The 25867-nt window shown below is 42.2% G+C and overlaps 1 protein-coding gene across 5 annotated transcripts in view; it reads left to right on the top strand.

Moving 5' to 3' along the window:
* The window catches only part of pcdh7b (protocadherin 7b), a 96738-nt gene extending 84617 nt beyond the window's left edge, over positions 1-12121 (top strand). For 2 of the 5 annotated variants that reach the window (XM_068308764.1, XM_068308763.1), the window contains exon 3: positions 7843-12121. In XM_068308764.1, the coding sequence (XP_068164865.1) occupies positions 7843-8315 (473 nt within the window). In that variant the 3' untranslated portion in view covers positions 8316-12121. Of the gene's footprint in view, positions 1-6649; positions 6669-7842 lie in introns of all 5 variants that reach the window. The other 3 variants (XM_068308765.1, XM_068308766.1, XM_068308767.1) reach the window with 3 other exon arrangements.
* Positions 12122-25867: the final 13746 nt, after the last annotated feature.

Below are 25867 nucleotides of genomic sequence, written 5' to 3'. Positions count from 1 at the left end.
GAGAAAGAGCCAGCAGCTTTGAGCTGATCGCTACGCCCAGGACGACACTCATGGGTGTTTGGTTGGTGTGCTAGCCGGCTAGCCCTCCACTTCTAAACAACTTCTGTTTCACAGATGAGATGCACATGCGAGTGCAGATGGATTTTATTTTGTCACATCAAGAAATTGTTGGCTGCTCTTTCCCTTTTTTTCTTTTTCTTTTTTCAAAACATAAACGCAGGAATGCCTGAATGGTGACTCTACATACCAAGGTCACGCCGGATTTAAGATGCACAATGGAGTTTGGGTTCAAATGTGCGGCGTCTTTGTCAGGTTTTGTTCTGAAGTTTCCTATTTCACATGCAGCTCAGGGCTGAACCTGAACCGTTTTCTATCCAGGCGGCATCATTTTAACTGAATCAGATAAAAAAGAAAATCAGCAAAAGCCGCTGTCGCTATCAGATATTTTCGCCGATTTGCTTTGTAACTCTACCTCAACAATGTACCTCACTATGAATTAGACTCTCTTATTAGAATGATCAGTGAAAAGCACAAACACACCGACCCATTCTTGGGTTTTTTTCTGTTGTTTCTTTTTTATTTTTTTTATTTTAGGGAGGATTTAATCGAAATTGTATTTTGACAAATAACCATTTAATGGTGTAAAACAGGCCATTGTGTGAGTGTGCCTGGGAGTATGCGATAAGAGTAAGAGTGTAGGAGAAGCAATGACACTTCTTTTTCTAAAGACTGGAGAGGGACAGAGAGGAAGGGGAGCGTCAGCGTGAGAGACAGAATTTAGAAGAATAAACAATAAAAAAACACACATTTTCTAACTGATTTAACCCCTCGCTCACACACTCACACTAGCTTGGTATAAGCCCTACCATTTTCTACACACCCATTGCCCCTTGTCCTGTGTTTGTCTTATCAAATAATACTGTGTGCTTCTCTTGTCTGTGGCTGGGAATGCTGAGTACACACACACACACACACACACACACACACACACACACACACACACACACACGAGCTTCACATATGCTGCATGGTTAATGCAAGGTTTGCTTCAACCCGTGTTTGTGCAGAGTGAAAATGAGGCGAGGATGCCGCGTTGTTTTATCGGTTGCTAGCAGTGTTTTGTGTGTGTGTGTGTGTGTGTGTGTGTGTGTGTGTGTGTGTGTGTGTGTGTGTGTGTGTGTGTGTGTGTGCGCAGCGCGGCAGAGCGGCTAACGCTAATCCTTACGGGTCTTCCGGAGTATTTTGTATAAGCTCAGAACACCGCGCCGAAAAGCGCAGCGCATAAAACAGCAGCCGCAGCGCTTTTTTTGTTCACGCCACCATCGGGTTGCCTTTTCAAGCGTATATAAATATATATAATATGCACAATGTTTCGGTTTTTAGCTGTTTCGTGGATTTCATAACATATTTAGGAGGTGCTTTTGAGTCGTGGCAGACTTTTTGTTTGTGGTGCGTGGCAGGCAGCCAGCGTCATCACTCTTATTAGCAGGGGTGGCTGAGTCACTCTGGTGCTTTTCGCTCCACGCCATCTTGCCGTTTGCTCCATTTATGAATGAGGTCAGAGGTCGGAGGCGCTCTGAGGACGCTCGTCTGTGCTGCTCGAACACCCAAGACGGAGAAGATATCCTTGCGGTAAACACCACCTGCTGCAGATACGAGCTTCACCTTCACGTCGTCGCACATGCATGCTAGCGTGTCGGCATGCACGGCCAATGACGTGCAGGAACACCTTATTTATGGGCTGACTGTTCAGGAAGTCAGAAAGTAAAGACCAAAAGATGGAGGACGTGTCCAGAAGGGAGGGAGAGTTCTAGCCGCCTCTGCTGATTGGCTGGGAGGTTGTCACCAGAATGAAATTATGCAAAAGTAATCAGTCTTCAATTAATTACTTCATGAGGAGGCTGCAGTGCATCCATCATCCCAGAAAGAGGGCCGACCCCACTGTAGGAACAAACATCCACGCTTTAGCTGCCATGCTACGCTAGCAAAGAGAGAATCAAGAGGAAGTGAGTCTAGAACAAGTCTCCCATCAGCGTCTCCAAAAAGTCAGAGTCAGAAGGTGACCCCGTTACAAACCTCATCCCGTCCCCTGCTCATCCATCCCGTTTGTTCTCCTGCACCTCACAAGACATAGCGGGAGGTTCCAGATGATTCCCTCAGATGCCCTCTTAAATACTTCAAGAAGCTCAGAAGGAAAGACAATTACATCTCCTGCTGCCTCTTTTAGAAGCGTTCTTGTCGCCAGCCTCAGAGCGCAGCTTCCAAAGTGAAAAGGTTACGTTGGAGACAGGATGTCCTGGTGTTGAGAACGAGGTAAAGAGGTCGTTTAAAGTCATTATTAACATCTATGTCAGGGGTGTCATTTTCACTGAGGGCCACATCAGCATCACGGCTGTTCTCACAGGACCAGATGTAACTAATAAATGTAACTAAACGTAACACAATGTAAAGTAACACAATGTAAAGTAACATAAATGTAAGGTAACACAATGTAAAGTAACTTAAACGTAACTACCCCTTACAAACATTACAGTTAGACAGAAAAAACATGTTTGTTTCTCTGTTCTAACATAAATCCTTTTAATTTGTCAGGTTATTAAACCCACAGAACTCCATCAATCAAGGATCAAACTATCAATCAATAAAGAAAAATAACATCAGACATGAGTTAGGAATTTAACTTTGTTCACTACGTTTAGTCAGCGTTAAAATGGGCTGAATTAAGGCATTGTGGGAAATGGGGTTTTGGTCAAAGCACACTTTTGATCTATGTATTTTTCGACGCTGACCTTTTATGCTCTTGCGGGCCACATAAAACGATGTGGAGGGCCACATTTGGCCCCCGGGCCTTGAGTTTGACAAATGTGGTTTATATGAAGGTAACTAAGCCAGGACAGAAATCCCTCCACAGCCATTCCCATCAATTAGCGCCGTTGCTCACTGCGCACACCGAGACTTGCATTTCCAAAAGGTCATGACTCCCCAGGACTCCCCTTTTGGTCTCCACCGCTGCATATCTGTCCTCCCCCCCAACACCCCTTAATTATTTGGCAAACATCTCGGCGAGAGAAAGACAAATACCGCTTTTTCCTGTGGATATTGTTCCGTCTGAATTCGCCGTTGCAACATTAATAATGTGGCACCTGTTATCTCCCACCCAACTTATTTTTTCCCGATGTTCCTTCCCCTACTTCCTCTACCTTTCTTTACGCGATCGTCTCTCGGCTTATCGAGATGAGAGGACCCGTTCGCTCTGAGGCGATGCCACAAGGGTGTCGGATAGCAAGACGGCCAAAAACACGGAGAAGTGCTCTCACACCGCAATTAGTCATCAAGTTTCACCCAATTAAATGCGACCCTATTAGGGGGCGAGAAACGAGCAGAGAGGAAAACAAGGAGCGGCGAGAGAACGCCGGCTTTCTGTGGTGTCTTTGTTGTAGAATTTCATCCATGTCGATGTCTCTGTCTCCTCACATCACTTCTTATTCGTCTCTTTTTTTCTTCTCTTCTGCTATTTTGTCAGGAGTGTTTCCCACAGCTGGTTTTTCCGGGGATAAATATTTCATTTTCTCTCCCTGAGCCACATGGAGTAATCTGTGTGACACCCGGCGATGTACACTGTCGTCTTCACGCTGATTGCTCTGCCGTGCAAAATACATCCGTCCATACAGTGGAGGCCTTTTGCTGAGGGGGGTGCGAGGCAATCAGGAACCCAATTCCGCAGCTTGACTCGACACCCCCCTTGTACCCGTTCTGCCTCATCCCATAAAACTTCCCCTTTCCTCGTCCAGACCCGATAGAAGCTCCGTTTCGGTTGAAATTAAAACCATGTAGACGGGTCTAAATGCCATCTGGAGGTTAGAGAGTCTTATTTTAGCTTCCTTAATGTAAGGAATGTAATGGGAGTATATTAGATAGAGTTAGCGCAGAGGCACACCAGACCTCGCTGTTAAAAGAAGGTCCTTGGACTGATTGGTTAATGCGCGTCTTCACCTGAGAGCACATGTTTCATGATTTATTTAAAGTACGGGACAACTTCTACTATCAAAGGTCTCTTTATTGGAGCTTTTTTCTCCTCTCCTGTCTTTGCCGATGTCCTCAATTCTCCCAGACCCCCTCCCCCCGTCTCCTCTGCTCTCGTTGGCATGTCTTTGGCCTGAGACGGCCCAAAGGCACCCATTGCTGTCTTCTCCATTCAATCTGCTGTTCCCCTTCTCCCAGGCCCTGACCCTACAACACTCAGCACAAACACTCCGTCCTTCAGCCTCTCCTCCATCCATACCTCCCCTCTTGTCATCAATTTCCCCTTGCCGTCCCATTCTGACCCCTACCCAGTGTCCGCTTCAACTCTGCTTTGTCCTCTTTGTCTGTTCTTTCTCATCCCTCCCTCTATTCCCTGATGTATACTTAAATCCACTGGCCAGAAAAAAGGGGGCAAAAAGGTCAGAGAGCCCCAAGTGTTTCAACGCAAAATATATAGAGGAAAGAAGCAACTGGTGACGTAGATGAAGTCAGATTGGGAAGTGGATGTTGCTGACGAGCTGCACTGAGAACCCAGTGTTCGGTATCATGACACCAACAAACACGCTGAAACTGTAATTGCCTCGAAAATTCCCACGCAGCAGCCATTAGCGAGCACATATGCCCAGAAGGGGCAAACAGTATAAGTCTGGTTTATTTTTTCTACCGCTGTATGATCTTAGCGAGTGCTAAAGTCGCCGCATCAAATTGCTACTGGGCCCCACCAGCGAAGACTCTTATGAAACATCCCACAGACTAAAGCCAGTCAGCTGATTGGGTGGCTGACTAAAGCCAGCTAAGAAAAGCCACACTGGCCCACTTTCAGCCGCACAAATGAAGAAAGTCTGCTCTGTAGATGTGAGGTATAAATATCTTTTCCATGTCTTCAGAGGCAAACCGCCTTTGTCCACACAGAGTTACCACTCTGGGATGGGGGGTTGCCCTTCGGTTATTCCCATCTACCTCTCCTTCCTGTTTCCGGAGACGTCTTGTCAGTAAAAAAGAGGGATAATGCTGTTTCCCAGCTCTTGATCAGCCAATGAAAAGCCACAAGCCTTCAGGGATGTAACCTGGGATGGAGGGCAGGAAGTGCTTCTTTGACACAGCTTAATGACCCACTTGTATTGTGTCGTGTCGTGACTCGCAGGGCGTTTGCGGAGCGGGTAACAAAAGCCCGCGTGCGCTCGAAGCGCTTTCCTCTAAAAAGATGTTTTCTACGTCCTGATTTTTTCCAATTGGGTCTGGAAATGGCCTTCGGACACGTTTGAAAGCAACCGTTGCGTGTCTCATTCTCACAAATACTCCAGACGACCTATTATATCTCAACTGTATTGTGATGTATTTGCTTTTTTTTACTCTTATGACTTATGTTTCTGTCAGAATGAATAAATAATAAAATGAGTCTGAGGGGATTTTAAAATTAATTTAGTGTTCCCTGCAGCTGTTCCTCCGCCAACAGGTTCAAGTACTAGTTAAAGCCGACACTGGCCGCTCACCGGTCTCAGGGACGGATTTATTGTAGTGGGTTTAAAATACCCTTATTGATGAGCCAATCTCAGAGGGAGGCGACACTTTTGTGGGAGGAATGTGAAAAAAAACTGCATTTTGCTATGATATAGCAGTCTAATTCATTAGCTCAGTAGGAAACGTCTTCAATTTTAGCATCCCTGCAGAGTCAATGGACCATGGCTTAGAAATAATCAGCCTTTCCACACACACCGGCGCTAGCTAACTACCAGACAGGGGCAGCGGGGATGGACGCCGAAGGTTGGCTGCTTACCTACCAGATCATAGTTTTTTTTTCCTCTCAGTTTGTCAGAATGCAACTGGCGTGAGGGGGGCAATTAGAGGGGCATCCCAGGGCAGGGTGCCGCAGTTTCTTGCAAGAAACGCTAGGCATTATGGGGTACAGCCTGATAGCTCAATCATGCCGGTACGATTGAGGTAAAAACAGTAAGAAGGAGACAAAGACATTCTTTCTTTTTCATGCTATGACTCATAGCCAGTGTGATCACCCCCACCACATCAGCTGCCATGTTAACTATTCGCGATTGCCATCGTAGCCATCGTGTTTTCACGCCTGTCTCCTCCTCATTTGTTTAGCTATTTTCATTTCATTAAAACAGAGTCGCTCATTTGTTTTTGTTTTTTGTTTTGGGGGGGGGTTCGCTAATGACAAAAAAAAAAGTTATTTGATTTCTCTCTCAAGTGAAAGTTGCTCCCTGAGGCATTTTGCTCTATAGCTGGCAATTATCAATTTATGCTCGTTGCATGAAAATGGATTCTAGAATTTAGCAGGAAGTAAGAGTTCAATGAATGGCACTCTTAGTGAGTTGATTTTTCTATTTTTTTTGCCAAAAACGATTCGAGTAATTGATTTTTTGATTAAAAAACTCCAATGCGTAGAACAACACACGCCTCATTCTGTTGTCCAACGTTCTTTGTCTTTGCTGTCTTTGTCTCGGCTGCATTGTGTCCTCAGTCATGTGTCTGCTCTGCATAACGCTGTTATTGGTCAACTTTTCTCCAGGAACTCTCCTACACTACATGTTTATATCTATTACATACATATTAATGCATAAGTGGAAAACAAAGAGTGATTTCTGTTCTATTTTTGTTTCTTTTACAGGAGAAAAAGAGCATTAAAAGTAAGCCATGGTCCAAATTCTTTGCTTTTTTTTCTTTTTTGTGCGACAGGCATGCTTGGCTTGCTTTGCACTCACCCTCGCTTTGCTTGATTTTTTGGTTTTTCCATACTTCGCATCAGGTCATTCAATAAATTATGTTTAACATAGCCTTTAATACCACTGGTGCTCCTGTTGACTTTGTGCTGTGAGCACACGGTCATGGCCTCCTTTCTTCCTTACAGTTTTTGCTTTACACTGAGCCAGCTGCTCCGCTCTGGTGTGCTGCATTTGGGATAATTACATCTCGTCTATTGCACTGGAATTAACTCTCGTACCATCTGACAGTAGGGGATCTGTCAAACTTGTTGTCCCGGTGAAGCACTGTAAGCACATAATTTGCCTTCCAAAATAATGTAGGTAATCTGAGTCCAGCTCCTCGCTAGGTAATTGGTTGAGACCCCTATTAGTGGATTTAAGAGGATATCAGGACGCCTTAGCCTCACAAAGCGATTAAGCTACTTAGATCGCAACGTGATTGCCATCTGTCAATCACCAGATAAGAGACCAAACTGCACCGCGTTCTTATCTTACAAACATACACAAGTTGCAGACAAACAGAGCAGATTTAATTGTGCAACTTAAAATTTAAAGAAGTTTAAACAACAGAACCCGACCTCCCTTCCTCTCCGTCCATCGATTTCCCCTTCCCTTCCCTTCCCTTTTTCTTGCACAAATATGTTTTGAAGCATGACATTATTTCAACTTGGATTCACGCCATTTGTTCTTCAGTTTGGAGGCTGTGGTTGGAGCCGGTTGGAGTCTTTGTTTTCCTGTCATGTGGTTTGGGTTCTGCATGAAAACACAGAATTTTATCCACCGCCGAAGCTTAATTCTGTCCACTAGCGATAAAATTCAGAGCTTACTTGCTGACATCGGATGTGGCGGCACGTGTTTGGCTCTCATTGTCAGCCGTTTTTTGTTGTTTTTTCACCTTATCCATTAACATTCTGATGTGATGATGAGCCCACTAGGGAGAAAATATACATTCACACATCTAATAAGAGAAATCATTATCATGTCACACACACCACACCAAACACTTGAGTGTAAGGGACTTTATTTAGCTGAATTATCCCACTTTGGTGAGGTCAACAGTATCATTTACTTCTTGTCTGTCTCCCTCTGCTTCCCCTAGACGCCCGGCCGTTGCCTGACGTAGCCATGACTGGCAAGTGCACCCGGGAATGTGACGAGTACGGCCACTCGGACTCCTGCTGGATGCCTGTGCGCACGTCGCCCGAGCGACGGCCTTCCAAGTCCACCACCACTCCACAACAACCAAAGCTTTCCACTTTCATGAGCGGCAACGGCAGCGGCAGCAGCAGCGCAGACCAGCCCGGCAGCCAAGAGACCCTCGCCATGGCCGCCATGGCCAACGGAGACCCAACGGCTGCTCACATGATGGGCGACCGCAACCGTAACCTTCTGAACAAGAAGATGGCTTCCTCCTCCTCCAACTACGATGCCTTCGGATCACCTTCTTACGACTCGCCGGGAAGCGGGGAGGAGGTGCTGGGTCACCCCACTGAGGAGATCCCTCTTGCACCTACTGGGGAGTACAAACCCACTTCCTGTGGTACTCTGACACGGCGAGAGGTCTACCTGTGAGACGGGATGGTTTGGACGCACCTGTGCCACAACGTACAGTCTAAGAACTCTCTGAGTAGTTTCTTACCACCACGGTAACAGCTCTACAAACTTTTAGCTGCCCTTGTTGCGCACGAGGACTAATCTTGCTCCAAAGACTTTTAGGACTTCTCCTTAATGAGGTAGAAATATAAATATAGCACCACTATTTAAGTGAAACTCCGGCCGTTACCTGGAACAAAGGAGGAGGAGGAACAACCGAGGGCAAATATGTTCTACTGGCGAGTCGGGCTTTTGGGACACGATCTGCTGCCTGACAGTCGATCTGTACAATAATCAAATCATTTTACATACCCACTACATGCATGCATTACCTTCTATCCCCCAAGAACCCATTCTGCGAAGATGGCAATGTACAAACAGAGACCATTCCTTTTTATTTGTGTTTTTTTGTAGGAAACAGTTGTACATGTGGACTATTTTGACTTTGAAGTGTGTCTGGCTATGCCCTTTTTTTTTTTTTAAATTTCAGAAAAGTGGAACACTCCAGCCACAATGTTCAGAGGCTGCATCAATATATTAGACGTAATGGTCTCTTGTCTTACTGCGCTGCCTGTGGATTCCATCGTATTGGCTGTTGGAAAACAAGTTGCTTTAGAGCAAAAGACCAAAACTTGACTGTATTCAAATTGGACAGCAAAGACTAAGCTTTAAATATAAAACCCCAGAAAACAAACCAATGGGATTTACTGCAACAACAACTTGCTTGAGACTGTACCACTGGTGTACCCTGACCAACCTATGCTGGCTGACTCTACCCTACCAGTGTGTGCACTCTTCACAGGTGGAACGTAACTCATTGTACATACACATTAGCCCATAGCAACAATGCTAACTGCTTTCATTCAATTTTGTCTTGTAACCCCTTCCTCAGTCTCTTGTTCTCTGTCTTTTGATTGGTGAGGTCTAAAAACCGTCTCGCGAACCGCACATTTAGAGTCACGACATGTTTCTGGAAAAGCATGTCGCGCATATTCGGATCACTTCGGTGGGATTCCGTAAGTTGTAATACTTACCCTATTTGTTCTCAATCGCACACACACACACACACACACACACACATTGGTAGAAATGGAGAATTATGTGACTCAGACCAGTGACGCTGCTGTATTGATTTCAAGGCTTGGGCTAAAACACCGTGTGGCATGCCTGGATTAAAATTATGGAGGTGAAATTGAAATTGTGTGTGTTTACCGGCAAAATATGCAGTGTGTGCTATATTTAGTGTATACTATCTGTACACCGATAATACACTGGCTTATTTAGGGTTTAAATGTGGCCAAGCTGGTGCTAAAACAGCTGCCAGGACAGCTTTTTATCATCATGTCTCGTTTTTTTTTCTTGTGTAATAGACTGAGCAATAAATATCATTATGTACACATAAATAACAAGCATCAACTTCTTTTGTCACTTTTTCCTCAAGCCTTCACGGTGACCCACGCACGACTGTCCAAGAGTCCTTTTAAGCGCTAGCAGGTGTTGCTTCCCATAGTAAAAACAGCGAAGGCATCTTTGAGCACGAATGTAAGAATCAGCTCAATGCAGTTCAATCAAAAGGTGGATTTTAATTTTGGTTTTTTGTTTTTTTTGGGATTAATGTTGAAACCAAAGCTTCGCAAACAGGATGAAGCATTCCCCCACCACCATACACACACAAAGATAGCTTTCTGGGTGAACTTTGCTTTAAGTATGCATTACATGAAGATTTTTTTTTTTTAATGAAAGATTGGGATTGAATGATGAGAATGTGATGCCTCAAAACTAAAATACCCATTAAATCCTCTCAAACTGGCGCTTACGAACCACTTACCCGCGGGCACAACACTATGTCGAGACATCGTGCCTCCTCGTCTGCAGTGACGTTTCTCTTTTTCTTTTGCAACTACAGAGGCACAAAATCTCATGACTGTAACAAAAGAATATCAGATGCAACGGAACTTTTTGTATGTTAGCAGAAAACCCTTTGGTTTGACTGGAGCTGCTTTTTCTTTTGCATTCCGGCGATCTATAGTCTGTAAGTACTACTTGTTGTTTGAAGGAAAAGTGCTCCTATACTTAACAACTGTATACATAAATATTTACTTTTTACTGCACGTTTAATGGGAACTTACTTCACTTGCTGCGAAGGAAGAAGAAAAAAATGTAAAACAAAATGTACAAAAAAATGTTTTCCTTGTAAACATTGTAATACACCTTGTTGCTTGCTTTTGTTATACCTGAAGAGACATGTAGTACAACTTAGTACATCCCTTAAGACCATACTGATTTTTTTTTTTTAATACTTGATCAATTTTCATTATAGTATTTCTATCCGTTATATCAGCACACAATCCATAATTCATCATGTTTCATTTTCACAATGTTAAATTGACATATTTTTACTCATCTTGTATTTTATTTTGTAATCCCGCACGGTCATTTTTGCACATTGATAAGTCAAAACCAGAGATACGATCTTGACAATGTACTACAATGTGTTTTACTTTCCTTTATCTCGTGCCGCTTTGTATATTTAGAGTGCTTCTGAAAAACTGAAAAAAACAAAAAAAGAAGAAAAAAAATACTAGCGTGAATGCAAATATGCAATTGTGCCTTTTTATACCAACTGGTATGATTCAATGTCGGTTTTCGGAATGGTGCATAAAAGAATTTTGTCGACGTGGTTACAAAAGTTAGACGGGAGTGAAAATTTAAAGAATGGACTAAAATAAGTTTTGCATTTCTTTAGATGAAATCCCATGATGTCAAAAACGGGTGGGTTTTTTGTTTTGTTTTTTTGGGGGGGGGGGGCAAACTGTCAAAATGTCAATTTCTTAAATGGCGATTATTCATTGGGTTCAATTACCTTGTTGGAAAAATCCATTCCTCGCATATTGCATCACAGAGTGAGTACAGATACATTCAAAAAGTTGCTTGTTGGTAGTAATAACAAAAATATAATGGATTTTTTTTTTTTTGTCGTGTTCCACTCATGTTACATGTATGACATCAGAGGTCAATTAACCTTCTCTGTGCATGAAACAAGCTCTAGGACTGAATATAGAGGTGTAGAAGGATCATGGGGGTGGGGGGGGTTGCTTGGAGACATTTGACTGCAGAGTTGAGGGAGCCTAGAGATAAAAATGCTAATGTGACAGCTTACTAGGACGAGTGGAAACGGGAAAAAAAAACAAAAAACAAAAAAAGAAGCTGCAAGGGAGAGTTGCTGACAGAACACACACCTTAGCGACGCGACGGTAAAAATGCAGATTTACAGCCTATGCATATGAGTAGGTGATGAAACCCTGTGCTTCAAACAGCAGCGGCGCAGTGTTTGCTGTGATATTCCAAGGTGAGTCTTTGAATTTATAGATCAGATAAAAAAAACTGAACCGACAACGAAAACTAGGCCACATGAAGAAAAAACAAGTTTGTTTATGAGTTAATTATTTCTCCTCCGTCACATGTTTTTGCTGCCTGAGGTGTGTGTTCAGTCCCCAACTCTCCTCTATTCATATAGCCTTCACAGTGTGTAATGAGATTTGTAATATTAACCATTACTATTGTCCTGCGACTTGGATGTTGATATAGAAATTGAGGAACAAATTTGTCATTGTTTAATATGAGTCACTATGCACGCAGCTTAGCTGAACATGGCAAAGTGTATTGAACGCAAGTCCACTTCTATTTATGAGATATTTTACATAATTTAATTTGCTTTTGTACAGGTTTGTGTAAATAAATTGCTTGTCATTTTTGTCTCTGCAGAAATTAAAATATAACATGGTAAAACGAATCTTTGTAGTTTTCTTGGATTTCTTTTTACACGTTTATGTCATTTTTTTCATTAAAAATGTGAATTTAGAAGCTGGTCAGTAATTTTCAAGACATTACAAACTTTGTTTATCAACAATAAAAAGCGCAAAAATTACTCATTTAAATTAATTTTACATCCACACATTAATTAGTTTCAAAATTCAATTTTAAAGAATTTTCCATGTAAAACTTAGTGGCCACTAGGAGGCAGTAAAGTGCATTAAAAAGTATTTTTTGCTAATACGTTATAAATAGGTGCTCTGTTTGCACATAGCTAACTTGAACAACATTGCAGTTTAATTTTCCTATTTCCCACCTATCTTGCTTCCTAAAAACATCTCCTAAACTCTAGTTTGGTCTCAATCAACCCCCTGTGTAAATACATAAAAAAATAAACTGACAGGAAGTGACATTTAAAAGCTTTCTTTCTGCTGTTTTTCTGTTGTGGCTGGAAAATAAAACCAGCGGGTTGAATTCTAAAACTAGTGAATAATCACACCATAATCAGACACACTTTCTGGGGGAGGGAGAAATTGATTGGTGCATTTAATTCAATCATATAAAAAAGTGGCATGAGTTATTGCAAAAAGTGATAATCAGAAACTTAAGTGAAGGAGAATATAATTTTATTTTTTTTAATAGAATGAAGAATGTTTGTTAAAATCAACTAAACTGTGTCCAAAACGGCATCAGAAACAGACGCCTGTAATTTGACGTCCAACGACTGGGAGGAAGTCGACACCTGCGTTCACGTACGTTGTGGTGTGTCGGTGCGTTATCCGATGGGGTTCTCGTCGGTTTTAAGCGCTTTTGCTTCACCTTCTTTGTAGCTTTAGAAAACGGCCTTTCGCAGCGATCGCGGTCGACGTCCTGGTCTTTATCGACCATCATCGCAAACAAGCTCCTACACGTAAAAAGGTCACGGCTCGACCTCCTGCTTTTGTCCGCATGTGAGGATCCACATCCAACAGGCGCTTGGATAAATATCAAGCGTTCACTCCGAATCAAGAAGCTACGAGGCCTACGAGGGGAGATAACGCGGGACAGACGGGGAGATAAAACCCAAAGCAGAGAGGGTGGGAGGGGGGTATGGGGGGGTAAGAACAGCCTAAACAGCAGCTGGCCAAGGAAGAGAGCATCAAATGCACTATTCCCCCCAAAGCTCGCTGCAAAACGGATTAATGAAATCATTGATCACTTCTCCCACATCAAACATGAGCTATGCCATTTCGATATAAATTCGATTCCCATTTACGCGCGCCGGTGCGAAATAACGACTCCGAATCACATCAGCAAGAGGAATTGGACCATAAACCTTAGAGGAAGCCATTTGATATCCACAATTTATGGACTTTTGATTGTCTTTGAATTTTATTTTTCTAGCGCGACTGCAGGAAATGGCATCGGAGGAATAGCACTTAGGGCTTCGCTAAACGGATTTCTGTTTCATATTTCTGTTTCGCCGACGCCACGAGAAGGGGGCTAACTTTTTTACGTGTGGAAACAAATAAAGAAGTTCAAGAGAAAACTGCTCCAATAACTTGGATTTAATTACAATCAGATGAATTCTATCAGCCCCCCCATCCAGAGGATGATCTAATTACAGTTAATTGCTGTCGATGGACACGCGGTGCAGATACCAACTCGCCACATGATCGCACTTATTTCTGCTTCAGTCAGCGTTTTCTAATGGAGAAATAAAGTTTAAATTTCCAGTCTGGATGAAAAAGAAAGACTTGATCACTTTAATATTATTGCATTTTATTCCAAACCCCAATTCCAATTCCTCATTTATATAATAATTCTTTTTTTTTTATTTAAAAAAAAAATAAAAAAAAAAATAAAAATATATATATATATATATATATATTTACAATTACAATACAATTACAATATATATATATATATATATATATATATATATATATATATATATATATATATACTGTATATACTTATTTATCTATTATGTACATTTATATAATAATACATATATATAATTCATATTTTGTAGTTATTTACAGGCTGGAGAAATTGTGCTTTTTTAATCATCTAAACTGTTAATGTATTTAATTATTAATGATTGACTATCAGCTTTTTTCCGTGTTCTCTTGATCTTGTTTTCACAGCTGACACAATCCCCATCACGTGATAGGCTTCTTTTTTTCAGGAAGGACTGTGTCCCCATTGGCTAATGAGGCTTTCAGTGACAGCTCAGCGCCCTGGATGTTATTCAGTGCAGCAAGGCCAAATTACAGCGGCGCTCATTATTCACCGCTGAGTCCTGGGTAACTTTACCGGATTCCTGAAAGATTAACAAGCATGAAGAGCTCAGGATCCCCCCCACCCACCACGACTCACCCCAATGAAGACGCACAGGTAGGAGGATGCTGCTTCAGTTGTCTGGACCAACAGAAATTGCTGCTAATTGCTTATCTGAGAATCTGAAACCTCAAAAATATCCCAATGCACATCCGGTGCATGGCAGGTCTGTGCAGGAGGTTTAATTAAAAAAGTACTATTGCTTTTGAATTACGCTCACAGAGACAAATTCCACTCATGAATTAATTTGAGCTAATTGATATTCCTTGATTTCCATAACAATTAGTCAAACTCTTAGTTTACTCTGCGTGTGTGTGTGTGTGTGTGTGTGTGTGTGTTGTGTTACTGTCCTTAGGGCTTGTATTTGTACATCCAAAACATCAGCATCATCATTCCAAGCATGATAATAACTCTAAAGGTCATTATTTATGTATGATCAATATTGGCATTAGCAGTTACATTAGTTACATTAAATAATTAAAATAATTGCACCCATTTTTATTTTTTTTTAGAATCTTCATAAATGTAGAGAAATTGCCAATGAGAAAGAGTAATCCAACGTCTCACACAAAATAGAAAGTCTTATTTTTAAATTAGTCTTGTTGATCAATTAAAAAAAAGGTTGCGATTAAAAATGACTAATCAACATTAATCACACGTGTAAACTAATTAAACAAATCTGCAAGAAATTGGTTACAAGGATCTGAGTTTCTTTTTTTTTTTTAACTTTTACCATCTCTACTTAGACATGTTGATAATCTTTTAATTGCAGACATAATGAGAAACACAGAAACACGGAACAACCTGCTACCAAGTGAATATCAACATCTTGCTTATATTTGTACAGTAAAATCTTACCTTCAGATTGTTTATCTCAATCGTTTGGGTCACAAAACTCCAAATCCATCTTTTCTCCACCTGAAATTGTGATTTCTGTCTAACTTTATCAAGACTTTTTACTCTTGTCTCATTCAAACAGTCACTTTCAATCACTTCAGTTTCAAAAACATCTCCAGCACCAAGCAGGAAGTAGCTAACTGGGTTAACGCCAACTCAGATGCGTCTACACTTTTAGTGCAACAATAGTTTGACTTTTTCATTGTCAAAGTTATTATTAATATTATTAATATTAATTTAGCTCTAACATCCTTGAAGAAAGCCTCCAGGAACACATGGAATAAGAGTCTCAACAGTCTCCACGCAGCGTATTTCACGGGCTTTGCTCTCATCTGTCTCCTTTTGCAGATGACAAACTGTTTTCACCTGCAAACTGGGACAGAGCAGAGCGAAAGGTGTGAGTGATATCTCTCCAGCGTGTGCAGGTCATTACTTATTACCCACAAGATTCTCAATAACTCCGACTGTGACACGATAAATTTCCATCGGTGACCTTCAGCCTTGACAGAGCCATTCCGGCTAAAGATGAGGCATGAATGCTACTTGTTTGTTCGGAACAAAAAATCTGCAGCGAAACAAACAAGCTCACTCTCTCTCATTAATCACAGATCAGTTGCAGGTCGAATGCGTTCAAATTTATATGTGCTATTTATGCTGCAGAGGCAATTTGACAAAAATCCATACAAGCCTGAGCGGTCGAAGTCGAGTAATGATTAATGAGAACTACTTACGTAGGAAAAAAGGGAGCGGGTGAGAAATAAAGGCAAGACAGAGCTGGAGGAGGTAGAAAAATGACAAATAGATGGCAGCAGACCGTGGGGGTAAAAGGATTGAGAAAAAGGTGACTCCATGATTGACTATCTGGGACCTCCCATCCCTGCTCTGACACCTTATGAGCAGACTTCATGTTCCAGAAGGTAAGCCACGAAAAATGATTCCAAGAACACATTTTCTGTATGTCTAAAAAAATATATTCATTTCAGTTCATTCAGTAAATAAAGTTTCATTCAATCCGTCCCAACTTTGCATGTAATGTGATTTGGAGCGAGTTCACGGCACGACACGCTTCTTAACCTTCAACACAATCAATTTCTTTTTTTTTAATAATAAAACATCAGGAGGAACCCGGTGGAGCTTTCGTCTAAACAAAAGGTTCACATTCAGTATTTCTGAATCTGCATTATCCTTGAGGCGTACACTGTCCTTAATCATAAAAACCTTTTAAAAAGATCCATTATGAAATATTCTGAAAAACCCCCATTATTCACAAATCTCGTGAATTATTTTGTTCTCTTCTTTTCAGACTGTGTATTTTTGATTATTTGAACACTGTGAATGAAAGAAAACGGGGTCGCTCTTGTTAAATCGTTAAATCAAGAGTCAAATTTGTCTGTGTCTCCCATTGTTGAGGTTATAACGGCGGATTAAACAGTCAGAACGAGCTCAAGAAAAATAAAGTTACCTATCTTTTAACCCACTGTTGAGAATAACAATGGGTGCTTTGGGAGAAAAAGTTCCAACAATCCAGCCCCAAAATGTCCTGGCGACACATCGAGGGTGTAGCCCGCCTCTTGCCGGGAGCAAGTTGGGATTGGCTCCAAACCTGTAGGTGGACAAGTGGCTGCAGACGGGATCGATTATGGTCGTCTTGTCTTTATAGATGGATCTTTAGACGACGATCCAACAAGACTATATAACCTAAAGCATGCAGCCAAAACCGTCAAATAATGAAGAAAAGAGTTTGAATGCGGCTTTGAAGATTGTTTTGTAAAAAAAACTGTTTACAGGCTGCTGAGGAAACATTATGGAACGAGTGGGAGAGACTCCGGTCGACTGGGAGGTCTTTCCACCGACACCGTTTCGTGCGTTTTGCCAAAAAAAGAAAATATCTTAAATTGGCAGAAATATTTTTTGACCTCCGCAGACGAATTAGAAGGAAGCAGAAGCATAAAAACACCGGCTGACAGGAAGACTTCAACCTCCAAACGTGTTACACCCACATATCTGAGGTCAGTTACAGGAGAAACCGTGTTTTTAACAAAAAAGTTGCACTTTGTACCGCAGGATGCGGTACTCTTGTTCAACAACGCTGGAACTCAGCAAAGTCTTGACTTTTGTTGGGTGCAACTTTTGTTTTGTTCGTCTCGTTTGAAGAACTCGACTTCCTCTACCTTTGTTTGAACAATGACAACAAGAAAAAGACTTTTAGGTAACAAATGTACGTCTTTTTCTTGCGTAAAGGCCACCTCATATAGTCTTCTCCTTCATGGTCCAGATCATCTTTGACATGTGAGTCATGTGTGATGTCATACCCAAACCAAGTTGTGTGGAAGTGTGTCCAATCTCATTTTTGCCCCTTTCCCATGCCAAGACTTTGTATTTCCGCCGCCGCTGAATTTGACATCTGTACGTTTAGCTGCGCGTTAGCGCTGACAGTGATTCCCCAGACTGACCCTGCTGTCGAGACGCTCACATCTCATTTTCTGTGTTTCTTTCTGTCCCGATTCCACACACACTCACACACACACACACACACACACACACACACACACACACACACACACACACACACACACACACACACACACACACTTTATCGCCATCTGTGGACTCCTCATGCATTTTTCCACACATGCTCTAATTTTTTTGCACTAAGCAAAGCCAGAGGGAGAAAGCGAGTGAAGAGGAGAGAGAGGAAGAAGCGTTGGTTTTGCTCCTCATCACATGCTGTTAACATGCACAGAGCACCGGCCATGAAGACGCAACAGATTCCCTTTTCCAAGAGAATGATCTTCGTGATCTCATTATTTCCCATGTGGATGGATGTATAATGTACAGAGCAGATGTGTGTGTGTGTGTGTGTGTGTGTGTGTGTGTGTGTGTGTGTGTGTGTGTGTGTGTGTGTGTGTGTGTGAGTGTGTGTGTGTGTGTGTGTGTGTGTGTGTGTGTGCGTGTAGGCGAGAACACACACATAAGACGTCCAGCCTGATAATTAACCCTTTCACAAGCTGCTTCTTTTGTCTTTTCTGCCTTTATCTCTTCAGTTTTTCTCCCCGCAAAGACAAAATTTAGAGTTTCCAACCAAAGGTGATTGTGTTGACCTTAGAGTGTGTGAGTGTGTGTGTGTTGAATCCCTTACTCACCCCGTGGCTCAAGGCCAAAGTGCAGCACAGCTATATTCCTTTTTGACACCTTGATAGGCACCCAGCCGTCCCCGTCCCACCGTGTCCCAGCTAGATCCTCCACTCTGGGGCACTTCTCATTACCATTACACCAAACAGAATCACCTGGGGGGCTGAGGGGTTATGAAATGGGATGTATGGGTGGAATGATATTCCAATAAGCCATGCATCTCCTTTTAAATCACTTCTCAGACGATCATCGGACAATAAAAATCCCACCAAAAGTTCGTCCAATGACACGTACTGTCCATCCGTCACCGTCATCATGAGGTCCATTTAGCTCGGTGCTCTATTCTGTGGTGCACCCACCTTCACGACCCAAACGGACCCCCGTCTCACCCAACGTCACCGCCGCTAATTAGAGAACCGATGTCACCGTTGTTCCATTCTCCCAGAAACCCTCTGGGGAGAATTGTGAGATTCTGCCACCTTGATGTGAAATTTAACAAATAATCCAGGAGGTAGAAATTAATTCTTCACATCGCTGCTACTTCCTGAAGTGTGTTGACCTGAAGGTTGAACTCAACGCGATTGTAGGACGTCTAAATTAGAGAAGACGTAAGCTAACCAATTAGCCGCACTGACAATTTCCTAACGAGAGGTTTTGGGCTCAAAATGAGACTTATTTCTGATTGCATACAAGAAATATTTGTCTTTTCTCCACAAAACAGAATATTATAAACATATGCGACAATCAGTCTAAGTAGGAGACTCCTTCTTTTGCCTCATCTTGCAAAAAGACTAAAAAACGGACTTTTTGCAACAGATTGCAATTTTATTCCCCTCATAAAGACATTTTCTGACTGACTGTTCAAACTACCAAGACATCCAATATTCTACAAACCACTGTGATTGGTGCTTCGGTCACCTCAAAAAGTAAAACAGAACCTGAGGAAAACCGTAGAGCGATTCCTTGATGACAACGACGACGCTGACTCCATCCACACTGGTGACTTCACGCTCCCCAGCACAGCTTCTGACAAGAACATGTGTACATGCATAAACAAATACACTCACTCTAAACCATTCAACTATTGATCCCTCAGTGATCTCATAAAACAGCCACTGGTCCAACATGATGTCTATTTACATCTCATTTGCATACCAAAGAAACACTGTCCATGACACTTTTAGCATGAATAATTCAAACGGGGGTATTTACATGAGGGTACACAGCCTCAACCTGGATTCTGCATGAACTCGGGGGCGACTCCAGTGTTGGGTTTGTTGTGTGGATGACTTTTGCATCATCTAAACTAATTAATTAGCTAATATGAGCCTCAGTCGAGATTAGCAGATCGGCTAGCTGAACTGAACGACAGCCGAGCAGCGATCCTCCCGGGACGGTAGCCTCTTGCTATGTTAGCTCATCCCTGCTACAGTCAACAACACAACAAACAGAACAGACTCATGATGTATTGAAAATATCTATTTATGCATGCATTATATTTGACAAGGACAACACTTTGTCTTTGATGTTCTTTAAAATACATGAGGTTCCTTGTAAGCACATTTTGCATGCATGCCTTAGCATAATTATCCAACATTCATGTTTGTGCCCTGCAAAGTTCTGTGTGTGTGTGTGTGTGTGTGTGTGTGTGTGTGTGTGTGTGTGTGTGTGTGTGTGTGTGTGTGTGTGTTAATCAGTCAAGCATGAATGCAGGTTGCATTTGCTTATTTGCATTAATATTATGTCAACATACAAGCTGTTCATCTGAAGAACATTTGCACATGCTACATCAAATTCTTGATAGATGCAACCGAGTTGCAGGACTTTCATGCATTAGAGTGGGATTCACACACACACACACACACACACACACACACAAAACATGTTTTGCTTTTAAACTATCATCCCATCTACATCTTCCTCTTTATTCCTCACACTCACACCATCCAAGCGTGAGCCGTGTGCTCCCCGTGGCCGTCTTGCTAACATCTTGCGTCTCCCTCTTGAGCTGCAGCCAATGGGACGAGGAGAGCCAAAGTGGGTGTCGAGAACGGAAGTGTGTATCCTGCAGATGCTTGAGTGTTTCTGGACCCATGACTAAAATTCTCTGCTGACTGCTTTTCTCCCTCAGGGACAAAATGTGTGTGTGTGTGTGTGTGTGTGTGTGTGTGTGTGTGTGTGTGTGTGTGTGTGTGTGTGTGTGTGTGTGTGTGTGTGTGTGTGTGTGTGTGTGTGTGTTAGCCAATTGCAAAAGAAGCACACATGAATGCTAACAACTTTACCGTTGCGTGTGTGGTTGTGCACGCGTTCAAAAAGCACACACGCACAAGAAATCCACATGGATTTGACGATGCTAAGCAGCGGGGGCTCCTGGGAAAAGCCTCGCAAAACAAAACTGATGTTTTTGTGCAGAGCGTCGCCGTAATGCTCACCTTTATTAACGATAGCGTTAACTATACAGACTTGTTTCGGTTTGATTTACCGTTTTTTCTTGAAGCCGTGATGAAATGTGTGATAAAACTCCATCACCACTGGGACACTCAGAATTTTCCTGATTGAGTTCAGACGCCCGTCCATACAGCAGGGCCACGTCCGACTCCTACAACAACTGCTGCCAGGCTGCCCTTGAGCATGACCTTTAACCCCCCGCCCCCCCCCCCGCCGTCCGCTGCATGATTATTTATAGCACAGCGGAGCCGTCCCGTACGGATAACCACCGCCTCATGGAGTGCTTTCCGAATGATTCGCAGGCTGGATGGGACGAGCGCGGTATGCATGATTGGCTTGAGTGAGACGACACCGACTTTAAGAACTGTGGCTTTTAATACCAAAGTGCTGTGGTGGCACTGAAAATAGTGGAGGGACATGTTTAATTCATGCGTCGATTTTTGCAACTCAGAAAATCATCAAGCCGCCTCCAGCATGTGAAGTGTGACAGCCGTATCAGCGGGCGGAAACCAACGGCAACGGGATGATGCTAGAGCTTTAATAGAATGACACTGGACAACTCCAGAACCTCATTGACTTGACTTGAAGTAATTCTTTACTATATATATGAGTAGAACTTTATTTTATGCAATTTCTATTATTTTATTATTTATTTAAACTATTTTTTATTTATTATCATTTATTATCTATTTATTTTTTATTTTTATTATAAGTGATTTTTTTATTTTATACAATTTATTTATAATGCAATTTTTTATGCTATTTTATGCAATAGATGTGCAGCAAATTAATGTATAGTATAGCATATTATTACTATACAATATGATATTACTATTTGCGGCGTTAAGTTTTCAGTTTGGACTCCGTTCGGTTTGGTTCAGGCAACAAATGTACTTTGCTTATCGTTGCTGATGTCTGTAAAGCCGAGGGAAGCTCCAGTGGTGATTGCTCTCAGTGGGCGTATTAATATAAAGCAATCATTTTCACACTGTAATATTGCCTTGGTAAAAAATAAATAAATAAATATATATATATATATATATATATATATATATATTGATTGTAGCTACTTCAATGCTCTCAGTTATGGTAAGGGACAGATTGTGAAACATTAAAAGAGTGATAGAATGAGCAAGTTTGACAATACTTGACTGAGGTTCTCTCTGAGAGTGACCAGGATGGATAGGATCAGGAATGAGTCCATCAGAGGGACAGCACATGTTAGAGGTTCTGGAGACAAAGTCAGAGAGGCCAGACTGAGATGGTTTGGACATGTCCAGAGGAGAGATAGTGAATATATTGGTAGAAGGATGCTGAGTTCTGAACTGCCAGGCAGGAGGCCTAGAGGAAGACCAAAGAGGAGGTTTATGGATGTAGTGAAAGAGGACATGAAGGTAGTTGGTGTGAGAGAAGAGGATGAGAAGACAGGGTTAGATGGAGGACACTGATTGGCTGTGAAGCCCAGAGGAAAAGAAGTTATGGTTCTTCCAAAACATATGAGGTGAAATCCTCTTGTACTACATGAGCGTTATAGGAGACAGGTTGGGTGACGTATGCCTACAACGGTCGTAATTCACAGGTACTACGTCTGTTTTACCCAAGACAAAGTGTCTCCTTCCATTTGCGTTGAACCTGTGACCTGTTGGACGTCCTGGTCGTATGTCAGGCTGTCACATCGGTGCGCTGCCTCCGCGTAAAGCCCCCGGACACCCCGGTGTCATTTATGGAGTCCAGCTGACGAACTCCGGCAGCATTACTTCTGCGAGAGGAACTTGTTTATCTGTGGAAGCGATAGCAGCCCGTGTGATGCCTCCAACCTGGCACATGAGATTAGTGTCTGCTCTCGCCGCTGCCATGCCAATCAGTTCAACGGAGAGGGACGGATGGCAAGCCGCCCACAGACACACACACACACACACACACACACACACACACACACACACACACACACACACACACACGGTGCCACCACTCCCCTCGGAGGAGCCGGATGATGGCACACGCTGGTGACAGTTTTACTTGTGAGTGAACATGAGGAATACAATGGAGCGTGTTTAGCCGGAGGGTTGGGGGGCAGACAGGGAGGAAGGTGGGGGGGTGGGAAAGTTAGAGATGTATTGTACTCACATGCCTCCTCTACCCATCTGCTGTGTGGTGGGAGAGGCACAACTTATTTTCTTTAACTCACCGCCAGTCAGGTTGTGTGTGCAAAATATTCTGGATGACTGAATCACAGCAGAAGTATGAAACAAGGGTGTTTGAACCTGCTAGAATATGTACTGTTAGATGGAACTGCAGGTACAATGACTGTTTAAAAGGAAGTCAGGCCTTGAATTTCAGGGCTCAACCAGACTGGTGATGGGGGTCAGAATGAGACCTTAACCAAGGCACATTTTACCCAATCTAAACCAGAGGGGTCCAGTCTAATCGGACTTCTGAACCCGTTGTGCTAGCTTATGGTGATTCATAAGTTCACACGTACCAAACTACCACCAGCCAGAGGTCAATGATCAACTTTGTGGTCATCTTGTCTCGCTTGTGGCCGTAAGTCTTTGAGAAATGGACAAATATCATCTGATTGTGGGTTTTATCAGACATTAGTGGAGGACTAGTCTGGTAGAAGTGACTCTTAGCTGGGCTCGACCAAGCAGAGACCCTGTCCATCAGGTCATCAACTACCACCTTCTCATGAATCACAACCATAGAGTTCAATTGGACCATGTCCAATGCTTCCAGATGGCTGATAGGGGCTGAAGTCATTGGAGCATGTCAAGGATGGAGATGGGGAAGTGAACCTACACGGCAAAGAAAGAGGCTTCATGTGCTCGGATGTCTTGAGGGTCTCTGGGTGTAGTGATCTGATTGGTGAATGCTAAACCCTGGACTGTATTTGATCTGGATTCTGTCCAGAATGTCTAAGAGCGATTGAGGCAAACTCTGGGACTTCTGTATTGCTCACCGTCAGCGGTTGTGCCTGAATTAACAGTTTATTTGTCATCTGGTTGACGTCTCTGATCATTGAGAAAGGTCGGCAGTCTATCATACATACGATATATCAGTCCTCTCGCTTCTCCAGTATTGACACGTGGTCTCATAATGGACTGCGACTGAAATATCCGTATTTTTCACTCAGCACTGGCCCAGCAGACAGTTATTCACTTTAGTATAAACTAATGACAAAATTATCCACAGATTCTTTTTCTTTTATGTTTGTTTGTTTGGCTCCTCGACTTAAAATGCCTGTTCTGTTTTTCACCCAAAGCAAAGGGCAACCCGATGTGCCAAGGATATTACTCAACAGTTTCCACTTTGTTTATTTTCAAAAGCAACATAAGCAGTAGTTGATAAAGTGAAATAGTTCATATAGTGAAATAGTTCATATGGTGAAATCGTTCATATGGTGAAATAGCTGCAGCAGAACTAATAAACCTGAAAGTTTGAGAAATGTAATGTTTCACTTATAAGAGAAAGATCACAAAAATAACAATAAGCAATAATGATATGAAACATAGCAACTCATATTTCATCACAAAAGCATCAATGAACCTATATATATATATATATATATATATATATATATATATATACATATATATACATATATATACATATATATATATATATATACCGCAAGAAACATAAGTATTGATTAAATTCAAATATATTAATTTAATTCATATACATCAATTATAATTTAACTAATAAATCTCATACAAAGTGTAAATAGTAATTTATAGTGTTATAGTAATCAAATCAATGTGAATGGTGTATTTAGTCCTTCAACCTTAGAAACTACAGCCCCCATGATGCCCGGCGGCAAACCAGGAAGTAAAGCACACAATTCAAACCCAGCAAACATTTGTAAAACTAAAGAAACCAAACAATGTTGGACGTGATTGAGACCACAGACACAGATCCACGTGTTAGCTTCACGCTGCACATCTTAGCATGTTGTTAGCTTTAACTTTATCAGCCACTAAACTGTCAGAAATGCACCAAAGTCATGACATCATCAACAGCTGACGCACAAACAGGAAGCAGATGAAGCACAACACCCAGCATGGAGCATCAAGCAGACAAAGAGATGACCTGAAGGACTCACCGATTGGCTGCCTCGGCGTCGAAACTGAGTTTAGTGAATCCACTTCCTGATAACAGGTCACAGTGGTCACATGACTCCCGGCACACCTTTCTCTTAAAGAGACAGTACTGACCAGACTGTTTAGCAGTATGTGATACTGAAACATGTAAAGAATTAACAAAACCAGCCCGATAACAAAGATCAGACGACAACACTGACACCAGGACCAACTCTCCTAAACCATGTGTGCTCATAACTGTCACCGTGCATCTCCTCGTGCCCAGCTGCCACCAGTGTTTCCTCATTACCCAGGTGTATTTACAATATCTTACATGTCATTTCTTTTTGTCCGTCCCCCATCTCCTTTATTTTATTGCTTCTCCTCCCTCGTTTCCTCCCCACAGATCCCTTCCCCTCAGCCCGGCCTAACATGGTAAAACACAGTGATGATAATCAGTGCTCATTGGTATTCCCGCGGGGCTTGCTCCTCTACCATGGCGCCGTGCTTGGCTTCCTCTCTGACACTTCTTTTTTTTTTTTTTTTCAATTAGGCCCTCCTCTGACGAGCCTGAAACCCTCTGACTCTTTTTAAGAGAATAAAATAAAAATGGAGATCTATCGACGAGATGGTGGATTATTTTTTCACATCCTCGACAATATAATTCCAATCATTTGCTTTGCATTTCCATGTATTTACATATTTTTGTGTCTTCCAGAACCATTATACGGGAGTGATCAATCCTGTTCTACCCATAGGATGCAAAATATTCCCCTAGGAAGTCTAATCTACCCATAATTCCACCGCTTGAGCAATGAACCGGTATGTTTGTGCTGTTCC

This window comes from Antennarius striatus, chromosome 23 (genome assembly GCF_040054535.1).
Source record: "Antennarius striatus isolate MH-2024 chromosome 23, ASM4005453v1, whole genome shotgun sequence".
Classification (NCBI taxonomy): Eukaryota; Metazoa; Chordata; class Actinopteri; order Lophiiformes; family Antennariidae; genus Antennarius; species Antennarius striatus.
Note: the sequence above shows the minus strand (reverse complement) of the source record. Positions and strands in the feature narration are given on the sequence as shown.